The 23,133-nt window shown below is 33.9% G+C and overlaps 1 protein-coding gene across 2 annotated transcripts in view; it reads right to left on the reverse strand.

Annotated features, from left to right (window-relative positions):
* Positions 1–23,133, reverse strand: part of LOC124359273 — a 297,085-nt gene that overhangs the window by 24,578 nt on the left and 249,374 nt on the right. For both annotated transcript variants that reach the window (XM_046811889.1, XM_046811888.1), the window contains one exon: positions 7,831–8,435. In XM_046811889.1, the coding sequence (XP_046667845.1) occupies positions 7,831–8,422 (592 nt within the window). In that variant the 5' untranslated portion in view covers positions 8,423–8,435. The remainder of the gene's footprint in view (positions 1–7,830; positions 8,436–23,133) is intronic.

Raw genomic sequence — 23,133 nt, forward strand, 5'->3', positions numbered from 1 at the left:
AATAAGAAGAATTTAAACAAACTACTTCAATACATAGAGACTACTAGCAGCCTCCACCACAGAGGAGTTGAAACTCAGTAATCCGATTAGAACAACTGCTCACGATCAGGTGACCAGTCCTATTATTATCGTTGACAGCAAGCGGTACAATGTTGGAGACTTTTGTTGATAGGTCCTAGTTTTAAGAGATAGCTCTACAGCAGTATTAGCGAATAATGTCGACTGTTTCAGGAAGATAATACAATAATTTTCGTTAGAATAATTCTACCTCCATCAGTAGTTATTCTCCTTAAATTTTAAAATCACGTTTAAGTTAGACATTGCTCATTTACCATCGAAACATTTTCAGTTCAGTAATGTTGCATTCTAACTCACTATGAACATTCCTCAAAGAAGGGCTAGATCCAAATAGAACACATGTATTAGCGCTTTTATTTTCTGTTTGGCGCACAACCATACTTTGGAATCAGCTGTGACTGAAAATGTTGCTTGTTTTGAAGATACAACTTCACAACGGTCCTTTTAAAGCAAGTTTTTACTAATTCGCCGTCAGAAAAAAGGGTCTAACCTTAACTAATTTGTAAGATGTTCGAACAGCGACCTTACCAAACGACCAACGAACAACAACAACCCCCTTACCCAGCGGCTTCGCGATGTTCTAAAGATCTTTTAACTTAAATTGGTCCGTGAATACACCGACACGAGTGACCGCGACGTCGAGTACTGCCATCGACAACGTCATTACCCAACATTTCTGACACCACAAGTCTCTGTTTTGAATACGGCGGTCTCTGACCATTTTGCGCAGGAGATAGTGGTTCAATGGATGCAAACTACAAACTCAAAATTCAAAATTCAAAATTTCACGAGTTTGTAATTTTCAAAACATTTGCCATCTGAAAACAAACTTTTAAAAAATGAATCTTGGAACTTTTTAAATAACTTTCAAAACGTCAATGACATGTATCGGGCATTTTAGTAATGCTTTCAATTACTATCTAGATGTTGCGTGTCCTTTTAAAAAAACAAAAATCAATACCAAACCTCAAGAAAAATTTCATGGTTGACCAAGGGCATTCTCATATCTCGAGAAAAACTAAAATTCTTTCACAAAATCTTTATTGAATCTGAAAATGAACGTTTTAAACAATTTTTTAGAACATACCGGAGGATCTACAAGAAAGTCATACGAGCGGCTAAAGCCTATGACATCAATAGAGGCCTTGGGTGAATGTAAAAATTTTTTTCAAGGACAGCTTGGAAAATTATTAATGATTCTTCTCGAGATACGAGTAAGGACAAGGGTTCCAGATCATTTGTGATCAAAGTTTGATGACACAATTGTTGAAGAATCAATTACTAGTGGCAAATGAATTCAATAAATATTTTTCTTCTGTTGCCTCAATGAATCCGTCATTCACGGAAACTCAATCTTGTGGAAGGCGTGTTCCGGAGCCGGTTGCGTCCATGGGCTCTGCCTCCTGTGTGTGGGGATGAGATAGCACGTGTCATACAGGGACTGAATTCGAAGAAAACAGGTGACGCAAATGGGATGTCAGTTTTGGTTACTTAAAACGGTGCCTCAGGCACTTATTAGGACCACTCACAAAACTGATAAATTCCTCATTCGAATCTGGAACTTTTCCTTCTCTCTTTTGAAGACAGCCAAAGTCATTCCAATTTTTCAAGAAAGGACGATCCTTACATTCCAAGCAATTATCGGCCCATATCAATTCTTCCGGTGTTCAGCAAAATTTTTGAAAAAATTTTCTATGAAAGACTTGAAAGCTTTCTAGAAAACAAGCGGATTCTGAATCCAGAGCAATTTGGATTTCAGAAAAAACAAATCCACAATTGACGCTGGTGAACAACCTTTTGGAAAATGTTTGTCGATGGATTGGAACGGCGAGAACATGTGCTTAGCATATTTCTTGACCTGTCCAAGGCAATTTGACTGTGTGCATCATGAGACACTGCTGCACCAGTTGGAGAAATGTGGCGTTCGGGGACTCCCGCAGCTGTGGCTTGCTTCTCTTACCTAAGGGATCGGGATCAGAGCGTGGAGATTTCGAACGTCACATCTAACAAAATCAAAAATGCCTCATGGTGTCCCTCAGGGATCTATCCTTGGGCCTCTTTTATTTCCTGATTTATGTCAGTAGATTGAAACTCGGTGATCCAACATGGGAAACTAGTTCAATATGCTGATGACACGACTCTCTGTTTTAAAAGCAAAACACTGCAAGAACTGGAAATCACAACGTTTGTTGAAGTGAATTCATGTATTCAATTCTTTTCTGAAATGAACTTGAAAACAAATCAAACAAAACAAATCAAATTTTGTACATTTCTGCATTCGGCAGAATACACGTTCGGATGGGCCAGCTGTATTTGTAGATAATGTCCTTTTAGAGGAAACATACTCTACAAAGTTTTCTGGGAATGTTCCTTGACAGAGGCTGACCTGGGACGACCACATCGACCCACATATGTGCTAGAGTTTCCGCAGGTATATATGCCTTGCGCAACCTAGCAAAGTTATGTTCCCCCAAAGTTTTAAAAATGGCCTACTATGGCCTTATCCATCCACACTTTGCGTATGGAGTAAGACTTTGGGGAGGCTGTGCCAAAAATAGATTGGAACGAGTATTCAGACTTCAAAAAAAGGCTGTCAGAATCATACAAAAGTTGAGTTTCAGAGAGTCGTGTAGGGAATCTTTTAGGAGCTTGGATTTATGACTTTGCCCTGCCTCTACATTTTTGAGGTGATTACGTACTGCAGATCAAGGTGTACTCTGATTCGTGGCAGGGACGTTCACCAATATGAAACAGAGGCAGGGACAACTATCGAACTCAGCATCACAGACTGGCGTTGTCGCAACATCTACCTCAAGAAGTTGGTGTCAAAACTGATCAATAGGCTCCCTGAAAGTATAAAGAATTCCAACAATCAAAATCAATTTTAAAACTCGTCTAAGACGCCTACTGGTGTCTAGAGCGTTTTACTCTGTCGATGAATTCATGATGAGCCGCTGGGATTTATGAGAGCATAGGATCTGAGGTCAGTGAGAATGTGTTTGAGAGAATGTATGAAGATGTAAGTTTGACTGTGTGTGTGAATGTATAAGGGGTTGCTTATAACTATAATTATAAGGGGTTTCTTGACGATTTGCGATGCAATGTTGAATTGTAAAGGAAAATGCAATAAAAGATGATTTGATTTGATTTGATTTTGATTTGTTCTGATGTTTACTCAGTAAAAATGCCACTTTGACATTGCATGGATTTTTCTCAAACATTGCAGTTTTTTGCAACTGACATATATTTTGAGCATACCTGCCTTTGTTCATATTCTCTACGAATATTATACTATTTAAACACAATTATGTTTTCTTAAGAAATGAAAACAAAAAGTATTGCTGTTTTTAACCGTAAAATAGTTATCATCCCACTTTTTTTATAAAGAAATAACGGAACACAAGAAACAAACCATAGGCTGAAAACTGCAGAAACAGTATGTGGGAAGTGATACCGAGAGTGAAGAAGTAAAAGTAAATAAGGTTTGAGGCAAAAACTTGGTCGTGCTGCAGACCGAGCCACCTAGTTCGAACCATGGCTAGCTACGAGCTACCATTTCAACTGCGCTCCTCAAGAGAGCACGTAATACAGTCCACGCCAAACGTAATATTATTAGCTTTTACTGGTAAAGTGCATTTTAAGTGATACTTCCACTACTGTGGTAAGCCATTTGTGGGTGGGGAGGACCTAGTTTCCGTTTGTTATCCTCCCCTCTCCAGGTTTCATGCTGTTTGGTTCGGTTTGTACAAGACACGTTGGGTGCGTGCGTCGCTAAGTGAATCCTCATGTAACCTAGCGCCCTGATAGACTTATCTATAATGCACTACTTTATTTTATTTTCTATGTCTACGATCAACTCCAGATTCTCGCCATAATAGCTGAGAACCAGTAAATTGCTTGTTAAAAATAGCTTGGGGAACTGGACAAAAAAGCGACGTACATATACTTCACTAGTTCATGATATTATACCGTAAGTAAGAAATACTATAGTAGCTATTATTCAAAGGATATTCCATTAGTCCGCCTAGGTGGCGTGAATCTCTCACTCACAGTATTGAAATTCGTCCCCGCTTCCGTTGAGAGAAACTAACTTTTGCTGACTGGCCTGAGGGTCGTACGTAGCAGACCACTGCTCTAAAGGTTTACTTTATTGAAAGCCTCAGGGGAAGGTTTGCTGGACCGTCTTTCGTTGTCAATACATATTGAATGGAAATCCGGTAATCAAACATTATTATCTCACCAGCTTAGTTATTAAATACACAACATTCAAAACTTGAAAATCAGTATTAAAAATAAAGCCAGTAACATAACAAATAAATAAATGAACTATATTAATTTAGACCATATAATACATTTTTTACTTTTTTCATGCTATAAACCGTAAAACAAGTTGTATAGTGCTTGTTGGCGCTATGGGATAATTAAACCTGATTTGAAAATGAGTGCCATAAATAACGAGGACTTAACTGCACACGCGAGGGAACAATATGCAATGGTGTATGACACGCTAACCTCTAGGTATTTCTGGAATAGGGTGCTTGGTCATAAATGAACAAGCAATAAATAAACATGTGAAAAGGAAATCATAAAATTAACAAATTACAGTATGGGTAATTAAAAACTTGTGTTTATTTTGAATTTGAAAACTTCAAATCATCACATTTCCTATGTGGTTTACTGTTGTAAGAAGGCTTGAATTGACGAAGAATCCGTCAAGATTCCTCTACCTGTTCCTATCCGTCATTAACAGAGAGCACAGTTTCATTTGAATGGACGGAACTGTTGTGAGCGTTAATCCTTCTTTTATGAGAGAGAAGGAAGGGATATTTGGTATACTTCGGAACTGTCAGCTTATTCTGTGTTTGTGTGTGGTAACAGAAATGATGGAAATATAATGGTAAAACATAACAATAATAATCATAATAGTTAGATTTCTGAAATAAATTGATTATTTTTTTTGAAAAGGGAAAAATATTTAGAAAAACTATTCCTAAAGAATTAGTAAAATTCGATACAAAAGTGTTAAAATGTGGTGGCATTATAACAAAAGTTTACATATAATATATAAATATGTATATATAAAAGCATATTATATATAACATATATATATATAGAAACAAAAGTAGAAAATAAATAATTTAGTAAAATGAAAATTCAAAATTTAAATTGTAAATTCTAAGCATCAAAATCAAAAACACGTTAATTAGGTTAAAGCCTGTTATCAAATGAAGTGACGTTGCGAGAAATGGTTCGTGTAAAATGGTTTGGGAAGATTTTCTCGTAAACCTGAATAATCTATATCATTGTTCTTTGTAAATATTATATTGTGACAAATGTTCATTTGGTATGTAATGCAGATATGAAAGACAAAATTACCGTCTTAATTTTGCAAAATATATATCTGTTATCAGAAACCCATCTTAATTGTTTTTTTACAGATTGTTGTCACATTTGCATATGCGTATACTTTCTTAATCGGGGTAGCAAAGCTAACTCAGCTGTAACACTTGAAGTGTGTTTAATTCGAACCAGAAATGTTCTTACATGGGCTAACCTACAATAAAATTCATACAGAATTTTGTTTAACATCTGAAGCTCAGACTATGAACACTGCAATAATATGTGCCTAATATATGCCAACTTCCTTTTAATAATTACATAGAGCTCCACCATTTATTACATCATAAGTGCTTTAGCTGTAATACCAATGACTGCCTTGTTGCCCCGATCGAAAACACAAGTACATAAGTCTCGGTAACATACTTCGGTCATAAAGCGTTTACTTTAACCCTGATCTTATACTTCGGGTTTAAGATATTTCCAGTGCCACAGTAGAATTAGCCTTACTGTTCTGATACAGAAAATATAGATAAATACGTGGAAATAAGATGTTTAATACGGTGTAGGGGAAATCCTACCGGTTTCATATAATGATGAGGATAAAAAAACCACTCACAGCTTTTCCCATTTGTTTAAGGTTTGTTTTATAACAATATTTAAATTATATTTCAGCGCATTAGATGTTTTTTTAATTCGCTACTGGTACAATCTGGAGTAAAAGTTATTAGATATTAACTTTGTATTTGCTATCTACATTACACTACCTATCAAGCACTCTACAGTTAATGTTTTATAACATTTAAATGCAAACAAATGTTTCAGCCAATTTGTCTAATTTTAGCTGAAAGTGCCAACAGCTGTTTAATATTAGTTCAATGTTGATTATAAAACATAAATACTACTTTTTCTAGAATGAAAAAAAAATTTCAGGTGACTATTTTAATCTTTTTCATCTTATAAAATTTCCTCAGATTTAAAATAATAGTTTACAAAATGAATTAGGCGAATTTGTCCAGCCGTTCTCGAGATTAGCGCTTAGGAACACATTTTGCAATTAATTTTATCTACAAAAATGCAATATAAAACGTAATTGGTGATTTAATTTAAAAATGACGTTCATTCAGCATGAGTACATAGTAATATGAATAGAAGGGTGACAACCAAAATAAATATTAAATATTTGTTCTTTAATTATACAATAAATCCATCGTATACCATAGAAAATTATGAATGTTTTAGAATACCAAACCAATTCAATATTATTGCAACGGATTATATCATATTGATGGTGACCAAGGAGGCAGATCATTCTATCCTAAACCTAACCCTTAACTGTAATCTTTTTATTTGCTGCATGTTAGATATACCTATCACTCGAGGGGCTGGAAAGATTTAATTTCTTTCTGCCTGTTATATATCTAACGCACGATATCTCGAAAGCGATCTGACCTAAAGGGTTGAAATTTTAATGACACCTCAATTTTTTATACACAGCACTAAGACTGAGCGTTCGACGAAGATAAATGTCGCTCCAAGGAAGTTGGCAGATCATTAGGGAAAATTTTAATATTGATTATGGGTATCCATGATGGCAAATAAAGTTATAACACAGAATAATTACATCTATAACAAACTGAATATAATCAAATAAGATTTTAACATGTGACATATTTCGTATCCTGACTACCAAAAACACATACAACATTTTCTTTTTGTGGTTTGGTGTGTAGCATAGAGTAAAAACGAAAGTTTGTAGGCTTTTATAATTCCAACGCTGCTATGAAACACATCTGAAGAAACAAAATTATGAGTGTGGTAGTTATCTGCACTCGTTAAATTTGGAATAAAAATTAATTTGTACATAGACTAGAATGGGTTCTATGATGGAACATGTCAACCAGGCGCCATTGAAGCCTCTCACTCAGTATGCTGACACAATTTACTTTTGTCTACCGGGGGAAATAAAACTTTCTTTTCTGTATAACTGCCTGTCTCTCTACTTGTCCTCAGAACATCTTGAGAATGAAATGAGGCTATACACTTTTTGCATTCACTCTCGGCGAATCCCGTTATGTGAAACCTGGTGTGAGGTAGTCCTTTTTTATGTTATATTTTCATTATAGAACCTTATGCGATTCCACAATATATCCGAACCATATAAGCTTATTTTGCTTATGTGGTATACGTTGTTATCATTGACCAGCACTATAAATCTTATTATCACTTTTATTTATGTACTCAAAAGTTAATGACAATGTTTTTAGAAAGGTTTGTCTATTCAAACCAAACCAGTCAATACAATACAAATACTAGTTTGTTCACTTTAGATACCACTGTGAGATAGAACGTATTATAAGCTATTATTATTATGCTTCAGCTATTAAGCTGATTATTCTAAGTAGATTCACTTACCCCAATGGAGCGTCAGGTTGTGCTGGAAGTCATGACTACTGTCCACTCCACAACACTTGTATTGTCTTTGCACAGAGTCCCAGAGCTCCGTGAATGACGAATCGACTCCGTACTCGAGTGCTAACCTCTGTTTGAGCACCGGACGGAGTTCCTCGGTTATACGGTCGAAGCGGTAGACCCACACAACACCCAACATCCCGTCACCGATGAGCAGCAACAAGATCAACAACCAATAAATGTTCAATAGCCGCTCGTTGAGCTTGCGAGCGCCCAGGCAGCCGATGAACTGGAGAACACCCGACTGTGTGATGAGTGCGAGGTAGGCGTACAGGAAGCTGGGCTGGCTGAGCGACAGGCCGGGTATCAAGGCCCGCTTGGGGTCGGCGACCAGAATCTTGGTCGCGACGATGGCGAAGCCGATGACTGACACTAGAAGCACGGCGTTGCACGTGTATATCCAGAGGCGGTAGTAGCGCATAGCCTTGGAGGGCGAGTAGGAGATGCGGAGAGGGGCTTTGAGCGCGCTGACTGGCTGCTGAGGCTGCTGATGATACTGTGTGGTGGTGTGTCGGTCCAGGAGCATCACAGTCATAGTCGGGCACTGTCTGTAACAGACACACTTTATGTGACTCATATATCGACGATGGTACTAAGATTTATTATAGTGTAGTACGATGATTCGGGAGGAACGCACTAACGAGATTACATTACATACTAACATGATTAGCCGATTAAGATTGAAGTAGTGGCAGAGAACATAAAAACTTAATGGTACTAGAAATTTATTGCAAGTCCTAAAATAATTGTTTTTAAGTACTCAATAAGGCGACAATGGCCCTCTTGAAATTGTTTCATTGTCCGTCCGCCAATAGTTATTGCACTTACAGACCAACGGACTTTTCTTTGACTCTTTTAACTCGAAATCGATTGGGTTCTTCCTTAGACTAAGAGGAAATTATAAAGGCTACCTAGTTTCGAGTCTTCAAGTCTCTAGGACCTTTCCATCAAGAGTTATAGTACAAACGGGCAGTCATGTAGAAGACTGTTCTTTTATCCTTTCAACTCAAAATAAATAAGGCTCTTCCTTAAGAACCTGTATACCAAATTTGAAGTCTCTAGGATCCATAAAAATCCATCAATAATCCATCGTAAATACGGACAGGTGGACGGACGGAAAGAAACTTAGATTTTTCTTTGACTTTTAGTTCCCACAAATAATAGCCTTCTACCTTGGTAAAGAGGAACCCATGTGCCAAGTTTAGATTTCCAAGATATTTCTATAAAGATTTATCAAATGGGCAGACGGAAGGATTTACAGACTGACACAAATTATCAAATGTTCGGCTTAATTTCAGATTATTTTCAAGTTGAAATTTGTATGTACATTGTAAAGATTGTTTTATTTTATTTTAAAATTGGATAATATGGTAAAAGGTCAAATCAGATTAAATTTGATACATGTAAACAAGCAGTAACATAGCTGTACGTACCCTAGTACTTTAATAAGCACTGGCTGCAATAATGTAATTGTGATAGGCTCGATACAATCATTTAAAATTAAGATGTCTGTGTTAAAGGTTTGAGCAGATATTAATTTCATAATATGTTGATACAAAAAAATCAGAAAACTACAGTTCAGACATTTTAATCTGAATTCCGTGCAAGGGAATTCATTTAAAAATATAATAACTTAAAAAAATGGTCGGTATTTATGGATGACATTTTATGTATTTATTTTAATGCACACTACCCCATGTACATTCTGAATGACTCGTAAAAATACAAAGTAATAAAATAGCTCAAAAATTAAAGTTCTTGGGCCCTTATTGTTATTGCATAATGAACTTATTAAATATTTATTAATATTATTATTATTATATTTAGGTATTGTATTTATCCTTTTAGTTTAGAAATTTGGTTGATTAATGAGTACTCTCTTAATGTATAGTTGTGGATTACGTTGAAGTTTTTCTAAAAGCTAATTGACAATTAAAGACAGTCCAATATAAATAAATCCCCATTAGTAGAGCAGTCAATTCTATAGCCACATAAAATCTTGTTATCAGAAATAACGATGTCGACTCCGTGGAAATCCATTGTATACTTACTAGCTTCTGTTCAGTATTAAGGTGAAGGTTATTGGATAAAAATAATAACTTATTATAATGGCATAAAATCATTAGTCTGCTTTGTTTAACTAAGAGTCATATATATTTAACTCGCCTTCGGCTCGTTTTTAAGTGTTGGCCAAATTAGGGGATAAGCGGTATTCAGTGAGAGGTTAAATCAGAGAATTAGATTAGGGGTCTGGGAGTTTAAATTAGACCTATTTTATAGAATTTTGATGTTTTAAAGTTTTGACTTTAAGGGCATTTTGTGGCTAAACCGTTAGAGATACAAGGAAAAGTGACTGGACCTTTCTTGTCGGAAATTTAAAATTCGATTCTGGCCTTGGATTTGAGCTATGATTTCTTGTTTTCTCGATATGGAGCTTGGGAGAAAAGTCTGCACTGGGCAGCTAGTGTGAATTGTTGAGTGTAAATATAATATAAAACCAACACTATGTTAGTATTTTTAACTTGTTTAACACACAATCAGTTTGTCTAGAGAGGCAGAATTTATAGTAAAGTGACTTGATGGGAAATTTTGACATTTCCTAAGCCTTGTGTGAAACCTTTTCGTGTGATATCGTAGCTCCATACAACTGCAATCAGTCCTAAAATCACCTGTACAGGTAGTTTATCGCGAGATAAATATTCAGTGCCAGAATATCCGGTTCTCTACCACTGCTAGTGTGGATGTATCGTCCTCATAATACTCACTAAGCTCGAACACTTTTCTTTATGACTGAAATATTAATAAGATTTATAACAAATGGAATCGAAAGTTGAAAAGGATTCACAGAAGAAAGAAACAGTTTCATGAGAAGTTGTAACGGTTTTAACTGATATGACTCCTCAATTTGGTATGTATGAATCATCCTTCTGAGGTGTTCACAGACCCCTCTACGCGGCTTAGATGAATGTTCGACTGACTTCATGCAGTCGCTGCAGTCATATTATTCCACGTACCAAAATTATCAAGTCTCCTCCATTTCGGTTAGAAGGACGTTCCACCTGGTCCCACTCAGTCTCTGCAGCTCTAGTAGTCATGGTACTCAATCTTACAAAATTCTGAAGACTCCTCCATTTCGGTTAGAAGGACGTTCCCCCTGATCCCACTCAGTCTCTGCAGCTCTAGTAGTCATGGTACTCAATCTTCCAAAATTCTGAAGACTCCTCCATTTCGGTTAGAAGGACGTTCCCCCTGATCCCACTCAGTCTCTGCAGCTCTAGTAGTCATGGTACTCAATCTTCCAAAATTCTGAAGACTCCTCCATTTCGGTTAGAAGGACGTTCCACCTGATCCCACTCAGTCTCTGCAGCTCTAGTAGTCATGGTACTCAATCTTCCAAAATTCTGAAGACTCCTCCATTTCGGTTAGAAGGACGTTCCACCTGATCCCACTCAGTCTCTGCAGCTCTAGTAGTCATGGTACTCAATCTTCCAAAATTCTGAAGACTCCTCCATTTCAGTTAGAAGGACGTTCCACCTGATCCCACACAGTCGCTGCAGCTCTACTTCGTGTTAATTAGAAACATTTTAAAGAACGGTACAATTTGTAGTATTCGTCAGCTTTACATAATTACACTGACAAAAGCCATTTCCAGGTTATAAGCAATAATTTTGATATGGTATTTATGGATTATATATCATTTATGTAGATGTAGGCCTAGACTATTATCTTGATCTACTTTTAACGTCAGTGCAATCTCAACAAATACTATTAAGAAATCACCTTAGCAAAAATTCGTATTTTATAATATTTAAAAAATTCTCTACTCCTACCAGTTCAATTATCTAAGCGATAGATGAGAGTAAGCCATTGCTTAGAACGTAGGTATATTTTAGGCAGTTATTGTATACAAAATCACCCACTGTATTACCACCGTAGAAGTACGTAAGAAATATTTGCTCATAACTCCACTTAATATGAGGTAAATATGACCTCCAGGATCTAAACCCAACCCCGTTTCTACAATATCTGTATATTATACAGGGTTTCCGAAAAAAGAATGCCAAGATTTTGAACGGCCGTTAGTAAAAATATTTAGGATACATACACAATTTAAACACCAAATTTAGGTTGAAATAACTAATTTATTTTTCCGTTTAGCATGAGGGAAATACTGATACTGGCATGTACTGAACAGCAAGTTGAAACCTGATCTTATAAATATTTCGTCAAACTTCGTTGGACAGCTCGTTACGTGATTTCGGTCCAATGTAATTGCCGCTGCGCCGTTTAAACATAAATCCATCACAATTCAGTCTTTATGGATCTAGAAATAACTAAAAAAAAATATCCAATAATTCTTATAAAATGTCCGAACATTTTTGTTATTAAAACTATTTATACATATCAAACAGTTATTGATTATATGCAAATCCCATAAGGTAAATTATTTACATTTCCACTGTCACAACAAATCTACTTACTTCCTCCGGCTTTACCGGAGGGAATACGTATATGAATGACCCCACCGCTGTATGTGATGAGAAGTGTGGTTTGTAATGCGTCCTCTCAACACAAACCGAACGTGCTCCTGTCTCACAAACTCAAGCGTAAAATCCCAGAGGTTGTCTACGCTCTGTACATCTCTTACATGGTTGGCCAGCTTCACCCAGATGTGAGATGTCAGTACACATACGGTTAGCCATTCCATTGTTTTTCTTGTGTTATTTGTATTTACGTATACTTAACTAACACAAAGCGACATTTTGAAATGCTAACAATTGTTTTTGTATACTTTATTGTTATCATTTACTGACCCATTCTTGATTAGTTATAATTTAATATCTGCAACTTTAAAACCTAAAAACAAACATTGTTGTATTTCACGGTCTTTATTACACAAGGAAATAAATCCCCTCCCCACGCCTACCAATTGCAGGAGTTCCATTCGTAGCTATGCCCACCAACTTCTTCACAGGGGTATTTTCAGATTCAATACACTTTTTAAATGATAAAATATATAATTTCCAGTAGAATGCCCATTAAGTGGTAGAACCTTTATCAACTCTTCTTTGTTTTCAAAATCATTACATTTCAAAATTAACTACATCGATTAATGTCAGGTTTAGACTGTGAAATAACATCGCATTGGAGCTCATAATTTCAATTCTTCACATCACCGTATAGCGGAAAGCTAAAAAGATTTTAATAGCAGGCATAATCTCATATTTGTTTTAGAATTAATAAAATACCGTATCTGCAGCTTCTAAAAATACAGTTTTCATCAACTCACCATCTTCGTACGATTTCCTATGTTGTGCGATAATCTTGGAAACCCGCAATGACGCCTCGGTGGCTGCCTTGTTCTTGTCCAGTGTCTTAAAAATGTTGACTTGTTGAACATTTAGTTGAGATTTCAACTGTACCAACTTTTCACTTCTCTGTGTTGAATTCAGTGGATGGTGTTTTGAATTTCACTATAAACGATCTCGAAATGATGTTCACAAATTCCTTTACAACTGAGGCACTTTGTAATAGCAAAGCAAACATACGCATTTATCTTTAGCTAGCGTAAAGAAGTAATAGGTTTCCCACTCTGCATGGAAATAATGAGTTTTTGGTTTTTTTCTTGATCTAGCCATACTAAAAACTGAAGAAAGAGTTGTAACGTGAAGACATATAACACACGGGCCAGACATAGGCCTAACCTCACTCTGGCGACACGAGTGACAACAGTTAACTGCGGACTACTAAAGATGCATCAGCTATAGTCGGTAAATACCACCGCAAGTAGTGCTGCCAACCCGAGCATGGCCGTGAGATACCCAAAACCACCCAGCGAGTGCTCGCGATCGACTGTTTGGCGACCACTGCTCTAGTTTGTGGAAGATGTAGGTGGAAGAATTCAATTAACATCTCACATATGATAATGAAAGCGTGTTTATGTACGTTAGTCAGCTCTATAATATTGAAAACGTTATCTAACGTTTCAGTCAAGTTGGCCTTCAGTTGTTTATAAAGGCTAAGAAGATGGTACCCTCAGCCTCAAGTTCCCTCTTTCCAGATCCCTTTGTTATACAGTGAGAATTGTGGATTCAGCATAACAATGTCATGTTTGTGTTATTGTCTGCAGAAGCTTGATATAAACGTGTATTCACTTAGGTTCGTCAAGTGCATTGTTAATCAGGACACGCTAGCTTGAGGCAGATTACAACACAACGGCTTCTTAGTATGTTGTATATTACGATAAAATTACGAAATTATATTTAGTATCGTTACTTTGATTTATTAGCATAACTTATTATGTTATTCCACCTACATTTTTCCATATGTTTTGATAACTTAATGATATATTTTATACTATCCTATCACATATAAACGAGAAAAACTAGTAAAATACATTTTTATTTCTGAAATTATTTTTAGTCACACGGATATAATTTTAGGTAATTACTCCCGTAATTAATAATGTTTCCTTCCGTAAATAGAATTTTCATTATTGAGTTACTCAGGTTCTTTCATTCATAAATCACTCAAATTGTCACAAGATAAAGGTTTATTTTGCAAATTGAGTTCTTTGTAATCGAAATTTGTTCGTGGACCAATGAAATCTGCACTGTACGTTTTAGTTAAACCTAACACAGTTCATAGATATACCGTTTGCATATTTTATTGTGAAAACAAAAGTTGGGAACTGATGGCTTTTCTCTGTTTAATTTTAAAGTACTATTGAAGAAATAATTTAAACAATAGATCATTTTCAGGAGATATAACTAATTCATGAAAGCGTATCACCTTAGAACTCATGCTGAAGACAACAAAAAATCATAGTGAACATCTATTGCTTATTCCTTTTGAGTAGAATGACAGTCATGCATAAGAGAATACGGTGTTTTGATCAATAAGTCTTCTTACGAAAGGATTCGGAGGAAGCGGAGTGTTGAGAACACAGCTTTTTCTTATTTCAGTAGAATTTACTTCCAATTTCAGTTCATAAATTAATAATATTTCAAGGATACTTTCTTTTACAAAAAACAAACATTTTTTGGCTATGGTTTCATGCACAATTGAGTTTTATTTCAAATAAATTATTAAAATATTTCTACCTAATATGTTCAAATCGTTTTTAAGTAATGCTGACATAACTGACTATTAGATATTCTAATAGTCCCGTGTAAAAGACGGTTCGAAATTGAACTGAGCTGTATAAAATATTTTCAACAAAAGAGATGTAAATCTGATGTTTAGAATATGTATAAAATGTGCAGAGTTGTGAAAAAGCGAGCTATTTACAGCCTGTATATACGGTCAATATATTTTATCTGTTGCGAACTACATGGAGGGGAAGCGGAAGTGCCGGAAGGTGTCGACAGTGTAATAAATCCAACCTTTGTCTAGTGTGAAAATGGAAAGAATAACGGAAGTTCACTCCTATGCTGTACCATTCAAAACTTGATTATTATTTTCATTGAAGTATATTTTCAATAAATTAATGGGTTTATTAACACGGTATTATATCACATCTCTACTTTTAAAAATAATAATAAACGAGTAGAAGGGGAAAAAAGGTTTTTTTTTGAATGAACATACAATTTTGGCTGGTAGAGTTAGCATGGTAGAACCATAAAAGCCAGTAATTTGTTGAGGTGGAAAATATTAATTGGAAAAAAGTATTGCAAACTATCAAAAATGTATTCAGAATTTTAAGTAAACCTTATGTAGATGTATTCTTATGTAAAAAATGCCATAGCTATTTTAACTCGAAGTATTAACGAACAAACTAATGTTAGCATTTTGTGTCAATATACGTTTATAATTGAAATGAAGCAGATATGGCCTGTTATATCAGAGTAATTTATTATTAAACGTTTAGAAATACATAATTAATAGTTAAATTAATATTTTTGACATGAGATGTACTTTACTTGTTCTTTCACACACTATACGACACGGCATATGAAGTATACGGATACGAGGTAAGACATAAGTAAAATGTCTTATCTTGCATATGAAATTTAAAATCAAGTTTTCTGCATAAAATGTTTGCCAGAAACGTACAATTAGCGAGGAAGCACAAAAAATCCAAACACATAGTTATAAAATTAATTACATTTCAATAAATTAAAATATATTAGTGTTTAATCAAAACCCATATATAAATAACTCTTTCATAAATTTTCAAGGCCTAGATAACTAAAACCCCCAAAACATAAAACGGGTTCTATATAAGTATTCGTTGCCTTTATAATTTCCATATTTCATTGAAAATACTAGTAGGATTGCGTTTGAATTTTTTTCCATAAAACATAGTTCATTATAAAATTTATTTCTTGTATGTGTTCGATATGTGTTTTCACAAATGCCAGAGAAGCAAGCACACTTATTGCTACCAACTGAACTGTCATGTGATATTGTTTTGACTGGGAAGCAGAAAATGATGATTAGTTACAAGAGAGCGCTGTGGCAGTATTGATCGCGGCAAGGTGTTCTGCAAAGGTCACTCCTTCTGTGAGCCAACGAGCTATAAATAGTTTGCGGATGAAACTTTAAATCTAACTCACTATCGTACCCAATACCCGCTGAAACATTAGTAAAAACCTGTTATTATTATCTAACTTTGTTTTTTAAAATGAAATATTGCTCATGGCCTAGAACATTATCTACTAAAATAAATATTTATTTACTAACCAATGTTTATAGGTGGTTATTTTCAAAATAGACAATAATGTTTTGCTGTAAGCTATTGTTTCTACAGAAGCATTATTGGAATTGAAAAAAATAAGCTAAATATATAAGTAAACTTGTCTAAACATTCATTCTATTTGGATTTCAAGTTTTCCGTTATTCAACCACTTATTCTGTTTTCACCAAACTTATAATTGTATATATCTAGTATTTGTATATTATTGGGATCGTAAAAGAATAAATTAAGTCCAGTTTGATGATTTTGGAAACAAATAATATATCCGTTTATCAAGCACAATACAGAATATTTTCTGTAATTGTTTATTACATCCCTCATATTTTTACACATATACTCCATTGATTTGACATTCGGATTCCATTATAAAATACTTGTAATGCAATTGTTATTACCTTACACGAAGATATTTAAGGTTACAAGTAGCTTTTTAGATATTGCTATTTAACTCAAGCTGATGTTTAAATGTAGACATTTTATTTGATTGAGAAATAACATAAGAATGCCGATCCTCAACTTTCACCCTGATTGAAGTATCAGGGTTTAGTGTAAGACCAGAGACTGGATAAAGCCCACCGACTCACTGCTAGGACAGATAGCAAATGTGGGAGAGATCCGTAGTAATTGTTAAATAGATTTACTTGAGTGAGATCTCCAAAAAATACAGCCAACAGTAAATCACTGTATAAGTTCGCCATGTAAAATAAAAAGTATATAAAGGAGATGCACACTCGTGTAATTTAAAACTCTGACAAAACTGGTTGGAATGTAAAACTTAGTGCACAAATAAATGGTTTTTAGCAGTATAGTCTTAAGTGTTAATAAAGTACTATAAAGAAAGTTAAATTCTTTATAATATACTCTACTAACGGAGAATCTACTGAACAGACTTCACTTATATCACTATAGGTATTTAGAGTTGGAGGTATTTTAGCCATTTAGATTTTAGTCTAATAACTATACTTTTAATCTACATAAATCTTTATTCTTAATTGCAGAATTATAGGAGATTTATTATTTTAACATAATTAGTACACATCTTAACGTTTTATAATTACAATACTTGTGTAGATTATCAGAAACAATCTGAAATTGTACTGTTTTCAGTGGCAAAGTTAAAAAAAACATTACAATTTACAAGAAGAAAACTCAGATTCATTGTTTATTGGTATTAAAATGTAAATGACATAGAACGGAGTGTTACACTAATTCATGTAACAGAGTGGTTAATATTTTTTTAAATGAAATACAACAGGCCCCTAGTGGGGAAATTTCTTATACAATATATAGAAGAATTTTGATCAAGATATAATACTAATTCTCCTACATTTGTGTATACTACTTAGCTGGAGGAATTTGTATTTCATAGTATATATAATGTATTTGTATAATTTCATATAATAATTTATACAATAACTCTGAATTATTATGTGTATTACTTTGTGTATTAGTTATTTTTTAAGGCAATAGATATTAATGCGAGCACTTTCCAAATTATATTAATATTGTTATGTATACTTAGATACTATTTTATAGGTTTCTTTTAGTTAAAACAATTTGTTAAAGGTGTTTAGTGTACTCGTGATTGTCTTATAGGTGAATACACTCCACTAAAACACTTTATATTCAATATTTTACAAATTCATAACAAAGAAAAAAATTATTTATTCGTAATTAATGTTTCGTACATGCAAATGAGTTTTATTGAAGCTTTAAAAATTGGGAATGAAAACAACGGATTTTTAAATCTCGACATACTTTGCTGAAAGTAAACGAATCCTTTCCCGGCGATTGGTTGGAATAGTCGATGCTGTTTTGTTTTTTGTTTTGTTTACTAGTCTCTGTGTACATATGATAAAGCCCGAACGGTATGAACTACCGCGTATGAATTTCTGCCTCCACACAAGGAATTTTCGCTCTCCACATAAATAGGTTCTGGTGTCTGCACGCAATTTAAAGATCGCACAAAGATTAATACTAACAGTATAATGTGTCAAAAGTCAAAAGTTTAGTGAAAATAACTTAAAACACTAATTATATTATTTATAAAAGTAAATAAAGGTAAGAAAAAATAGGATTACAGATATTTAAACTAAGTAGTATTAAAAAAATTATAACAGTTAAAAGTAGAACACAATGACTTGTTCTTGTGCACATCTAGAAGAGAGATGAGTTGAACAGTTATCGTGTTTATTTGAATTTAACATTGACTTTGTAAGGAAAATGGTTGCGATTGCGATAAAAATTATTTACTCGGGAAGACTTAAATGTGAACATAACCTACATCGCACGATTCTCGCGAAGTGAGCGCAGCAGCTGTCGCTGTGACACTTGCACTATCTTCAGTCGCAACCCTATTATTATACGTACACAATATGTATATAATAAAATTTGTAAAATAAAACACTATATATATTTAAAATTTTTAGGGTTTTTCATAAAATTAGATAAAAAGTTGTAGCACAAAAAATATTTTCCGAAATAACTTTTTTTGCATATAATTTTTACTGTTGCAAGAACCGTAACGTTTGTGCTATTACGATCTGAAATAATATAATAGCCACATACATAGAAAAAAAAAACTCAAACGAACGTAACCCGATCACTGTCCAATCCTGGCGACCATCCTTGGCATTGTTCGCTTTCAGTACAGACGTCGAATGACGTAAGACGAATGGTAAAAAGGAACGTTCTATTCATCTTTTCCCGCCTGCTGTGTTATGTGCATCTGTGCCGTACCGTTATTACACTTTTGAACTTCATTTTACTTGTGTGTTCATATTTTAGCATACAAACATTTTTCTTCAGCTTAGACTTTATTGTGTTGATTTTTTCATTTTTATCGTTATGTTTTAGGATTTTATAGTTCATGAAGAGGATGTATACTAAATTATGGTGTATACAATTCTTGCAATGTCGTGTTACAGTTGATGTAACACTTAACCTGGCAAATGTTCGAAGTCATGGTCAAACCTTGTACGTCATAAATATAAAAGTAAAGAATGATTACATTTTAAAATTAAAAGTCATTAATTTTAGACAAAAAAAGGATTCATTGTCCACATAAGATGGTTCCTGTGTCAGATGTATGAATATAATTGGGATCAACTGAATACAAAATCGTTAATATTAGCCAAAGCCAGTATGTTTCAAACGTATATATTCAAACGTATATTCAAACGTTAATTGAATGTTGAATGACTATAACATGATTAGTAAACATAGTTCTGTTAAACCAACGGTTGACAACACGACACTAAAAGAATAATGCGATGAATAGTCGTCTCTTTATAAATTAGGCTTTATCTTTCGTGCTCTTGTACAAAAGAAGAATGCTAGTGCAAATGATGCCCAACGGCACCGTGCGTTCTTGTTACACAAAATGCATAGCACGGTCCGGCCTTACGGCAACAGGGTTTTTGAGGAAAAACTATGCAGTAATTTATCAGAAACTTGTGTTGCTGATAAGATCAACACAAATACAGGAAACAGAAATAGTGCACCGTAATGTACGATATAAAAATATGAAACGGAAGTAATACGGCTAATAGATATCAGACATACGTGGCGCATATCTAAAAAGTATCTCTTACATTCCGGTGAACCAAGACCACCTTAAACTTCAATCACAATGTGAAATCTCTCGGGAAAATTAAAAAAGGTTAGAAATAATATTATAAGCACAAAGTAAATCTCACATTTACTTTACCATTCAGATAAACTTTATCATTCATGGTTTACTTCTTCAGCGACACAATCTAAATGTATATTAAATCAGTTAGCTAAAGGAATTTTGTTTTCCATATCATGTAATTCTTCCTTTAATTATCGTATAATTTATTATTTAAAACATCTATAATAATGTAAAATAAATTTATCCTAAGCTATACAAATTTTAAGGTAAACACTTTTCATTCAGCACAAGTAAAGTATTACAGTTTTCTCCAGTTTGCGTTAATATAGTACAAAGAAGAAAAACTCATAAAAATATACAGTACTTTGTTGCTAGAACAATATACGAGTACTTTGGTATAAGCGCCCCTGTTTTATGGCAGCGTGGGAAGCTTGCGTTCACCTCACACATGCGAAGTACATTGATCAAAATATACTCTTTGCATTCTTGTTCACCTCAACGCTGCAATATGTTTTGCTTCGGAAGAATTATTGCTCAACAAAGCCGATCGTCTACTTCAACACTCCCTCTGGCAGTTGCAAGATTATGCCCTGTTCACCAAAGAACCCATATTTATGCTTTATCTCAGTACGTTTATTCTATTCCATTGCTTCTTTAAGATTTTACATTAATGGAAACTTACAATGCATTTATTTGCACGACTTGTCACTGTCGTGACCTGTGATGACAAATAAATAACACACGTTGCGTTAATGAACCGTTACCACCCAAACTACATATAATCCTTTAAACTGTTAACTCAGGAAAGTTCAGCGTCCAGTTTATCACCTCAGGGGCTTAGGTTCAAATCGCAGTTTGGGCATACCACATTAAGAAGTTATCACATCTGCGCTTCGTCTGTATTAAGGCGATAAAAGGTTCTAGGATACAGCATATTCTGCCAAAGAAAGAGGTCATATATCCTGTCTGGCCAGTGGAGCTTTTCCAAATATACTGAAAGTGTCTTGGAAAGGACCAATTTATAGAAAAAGGAACTTAGGAATAACCCAGATTGTAACAGACCAATTTAAATTTGACCAATCATAACAATATTTATAAGAATTCTGGTGTAATATAGAATTAGGATTTTTATAAAAAAGTGAAGTATTAACACAACTCAGCTGTTTTAAACGGAAAAGGGGGTAATCATTTATGGACACGATGGATAAATTATATAAGGAATGAATTGCTGACATTGGAAAATAGAGGCTCCTCTGATGTTACATTCTGGGATCTGAGCAAAGCTTAAACATTGATTTTTCCTAATAAATTAAACCACTATTTTTCATAAAAGTAGTATTTAAATCGTCTTTAGTAAAAGAAAACAAACACTCCATTAATTAAAAAATAATTTTGTGAGGCCTTTAGCTTTTAAGAAACACATGCTTGAAAGTGAAGGGTTTCACTAAAGAAAAAAATTTAAAATTAAGTCTTTTACTTTAAAACTAGTAAATAGTAAAAATCAAACGAGCAAGAAGCATCTAAAATGTAATAATATTAAACTTTCTCACTTTTACCTAAATTAATTATTAAGGCCAGAGTTTGTATCTGGATGAATTGTGGGTAGAGGGAACAAAGCTTGAAATATGAGCTCCTATGAGGCAACGAGCTCTATTAGATGGCCAAGCGCACGTTAGAAACATTTTAAAAACATATACACATAACTTTTGGAAGTTATTACTGTAAACTAAGTATCCTGGTATCTCATTTCGTTTGACGTTATAGCGGGTATTGTTTTTTTAAATTTACGTGAGTATGTCTGTAATAGTATTATGCCTACATATATTTATTATTAACATTTTAGAAACGGGTAGGCTATATAAGATGATTACTGAAAATTTAGTTTTCCAAAAAGAGATCAATCACAAGAATAAATATTATGTCCCTGTTATTACTGCTGGCTAATCTATTTAAAACGGAAATTAAACCATCGTTAACCAGTATATTAATGATTTAACAAATAGAAAATTTTAAAATGTTAGGTCTGCACTATGATCTTATTACATTTACAATAAGCTACGTGGTGACAATATTTCACAAAACTCAACATTACAATAGAATTTCCCAATATTAGTAATATAGAAAAGTCACACAGTGTTGTGTCAGTCTATAAATATTGTTTTCTGTTAATTAGTTTACCCCTAGAAGGGGCATAAATGGTTCATTAGGCCCTCCTGAAAGTTGCATAACAGCAAAAGAGAGATTATTCACTAGTTTTTAATATTGTTCCTATTTAATGGTAATCCAAAAATGTATATTATAGTCCATTTTATTGTTTGTATATAAAGCAAGAATATTTGATTGATTTTAAACTAAGCTTGCAAACCCATAACATCTTGAAGTTTGAAACATAAGTGGTTGACAGTGCTATAACATACAATGTTATGCACATATGTACTCAAAAATTATACTCATAAAACATTTTTTATTTTTTGTAAACTATAAGCAGCATTTTTTATCCTTTCAAATTTTGTATCGTTCACTATCATATAAATTGATTATTCCTTAGATAAATATGTACATATATTACTAACTATGAATTACATAATTCATTACAATAGTTGACTTTGTATTTTAAACGAGTTACTTGTTTTGTTTTGTTTCCAAAAGGCAATTTTTTCCTAAACCTTTATTTTCCATTGCATCTTCAATTGCATACTTGCTTATGTAAAGATAGTAATTGGTGGAATATTATTTGGAATTTGTAGCTAAATGCGTTTGTACATTATTTTTTGGTCCATAGACGTTTCTCCCTCATTTTAAAATATACTTAAAACAGCATTAGGATTGACCTATCATAATATTAATTTATATCATACATATTCCGTAAAATTAGTATTTAATATAATTTTTTCATATATTTTTATTTATTTTG

Source organism: Homalodisca vitripennis, chromosome 4, assembly GCF_021130785.1.
Source record: "Homalodisca vitripennis isolate AUS2020 chromosome 4, UT_GWSS_2.1, whole genome shotgun sequence".
Classification (NCBI taxonomy): domain Eukaryota; kingdom Metazoa; phylum Arthropoda; class Insecta; order Hemiptera; family Cicadellidae; genus Homalodisca; species Homalodisca vitripennis.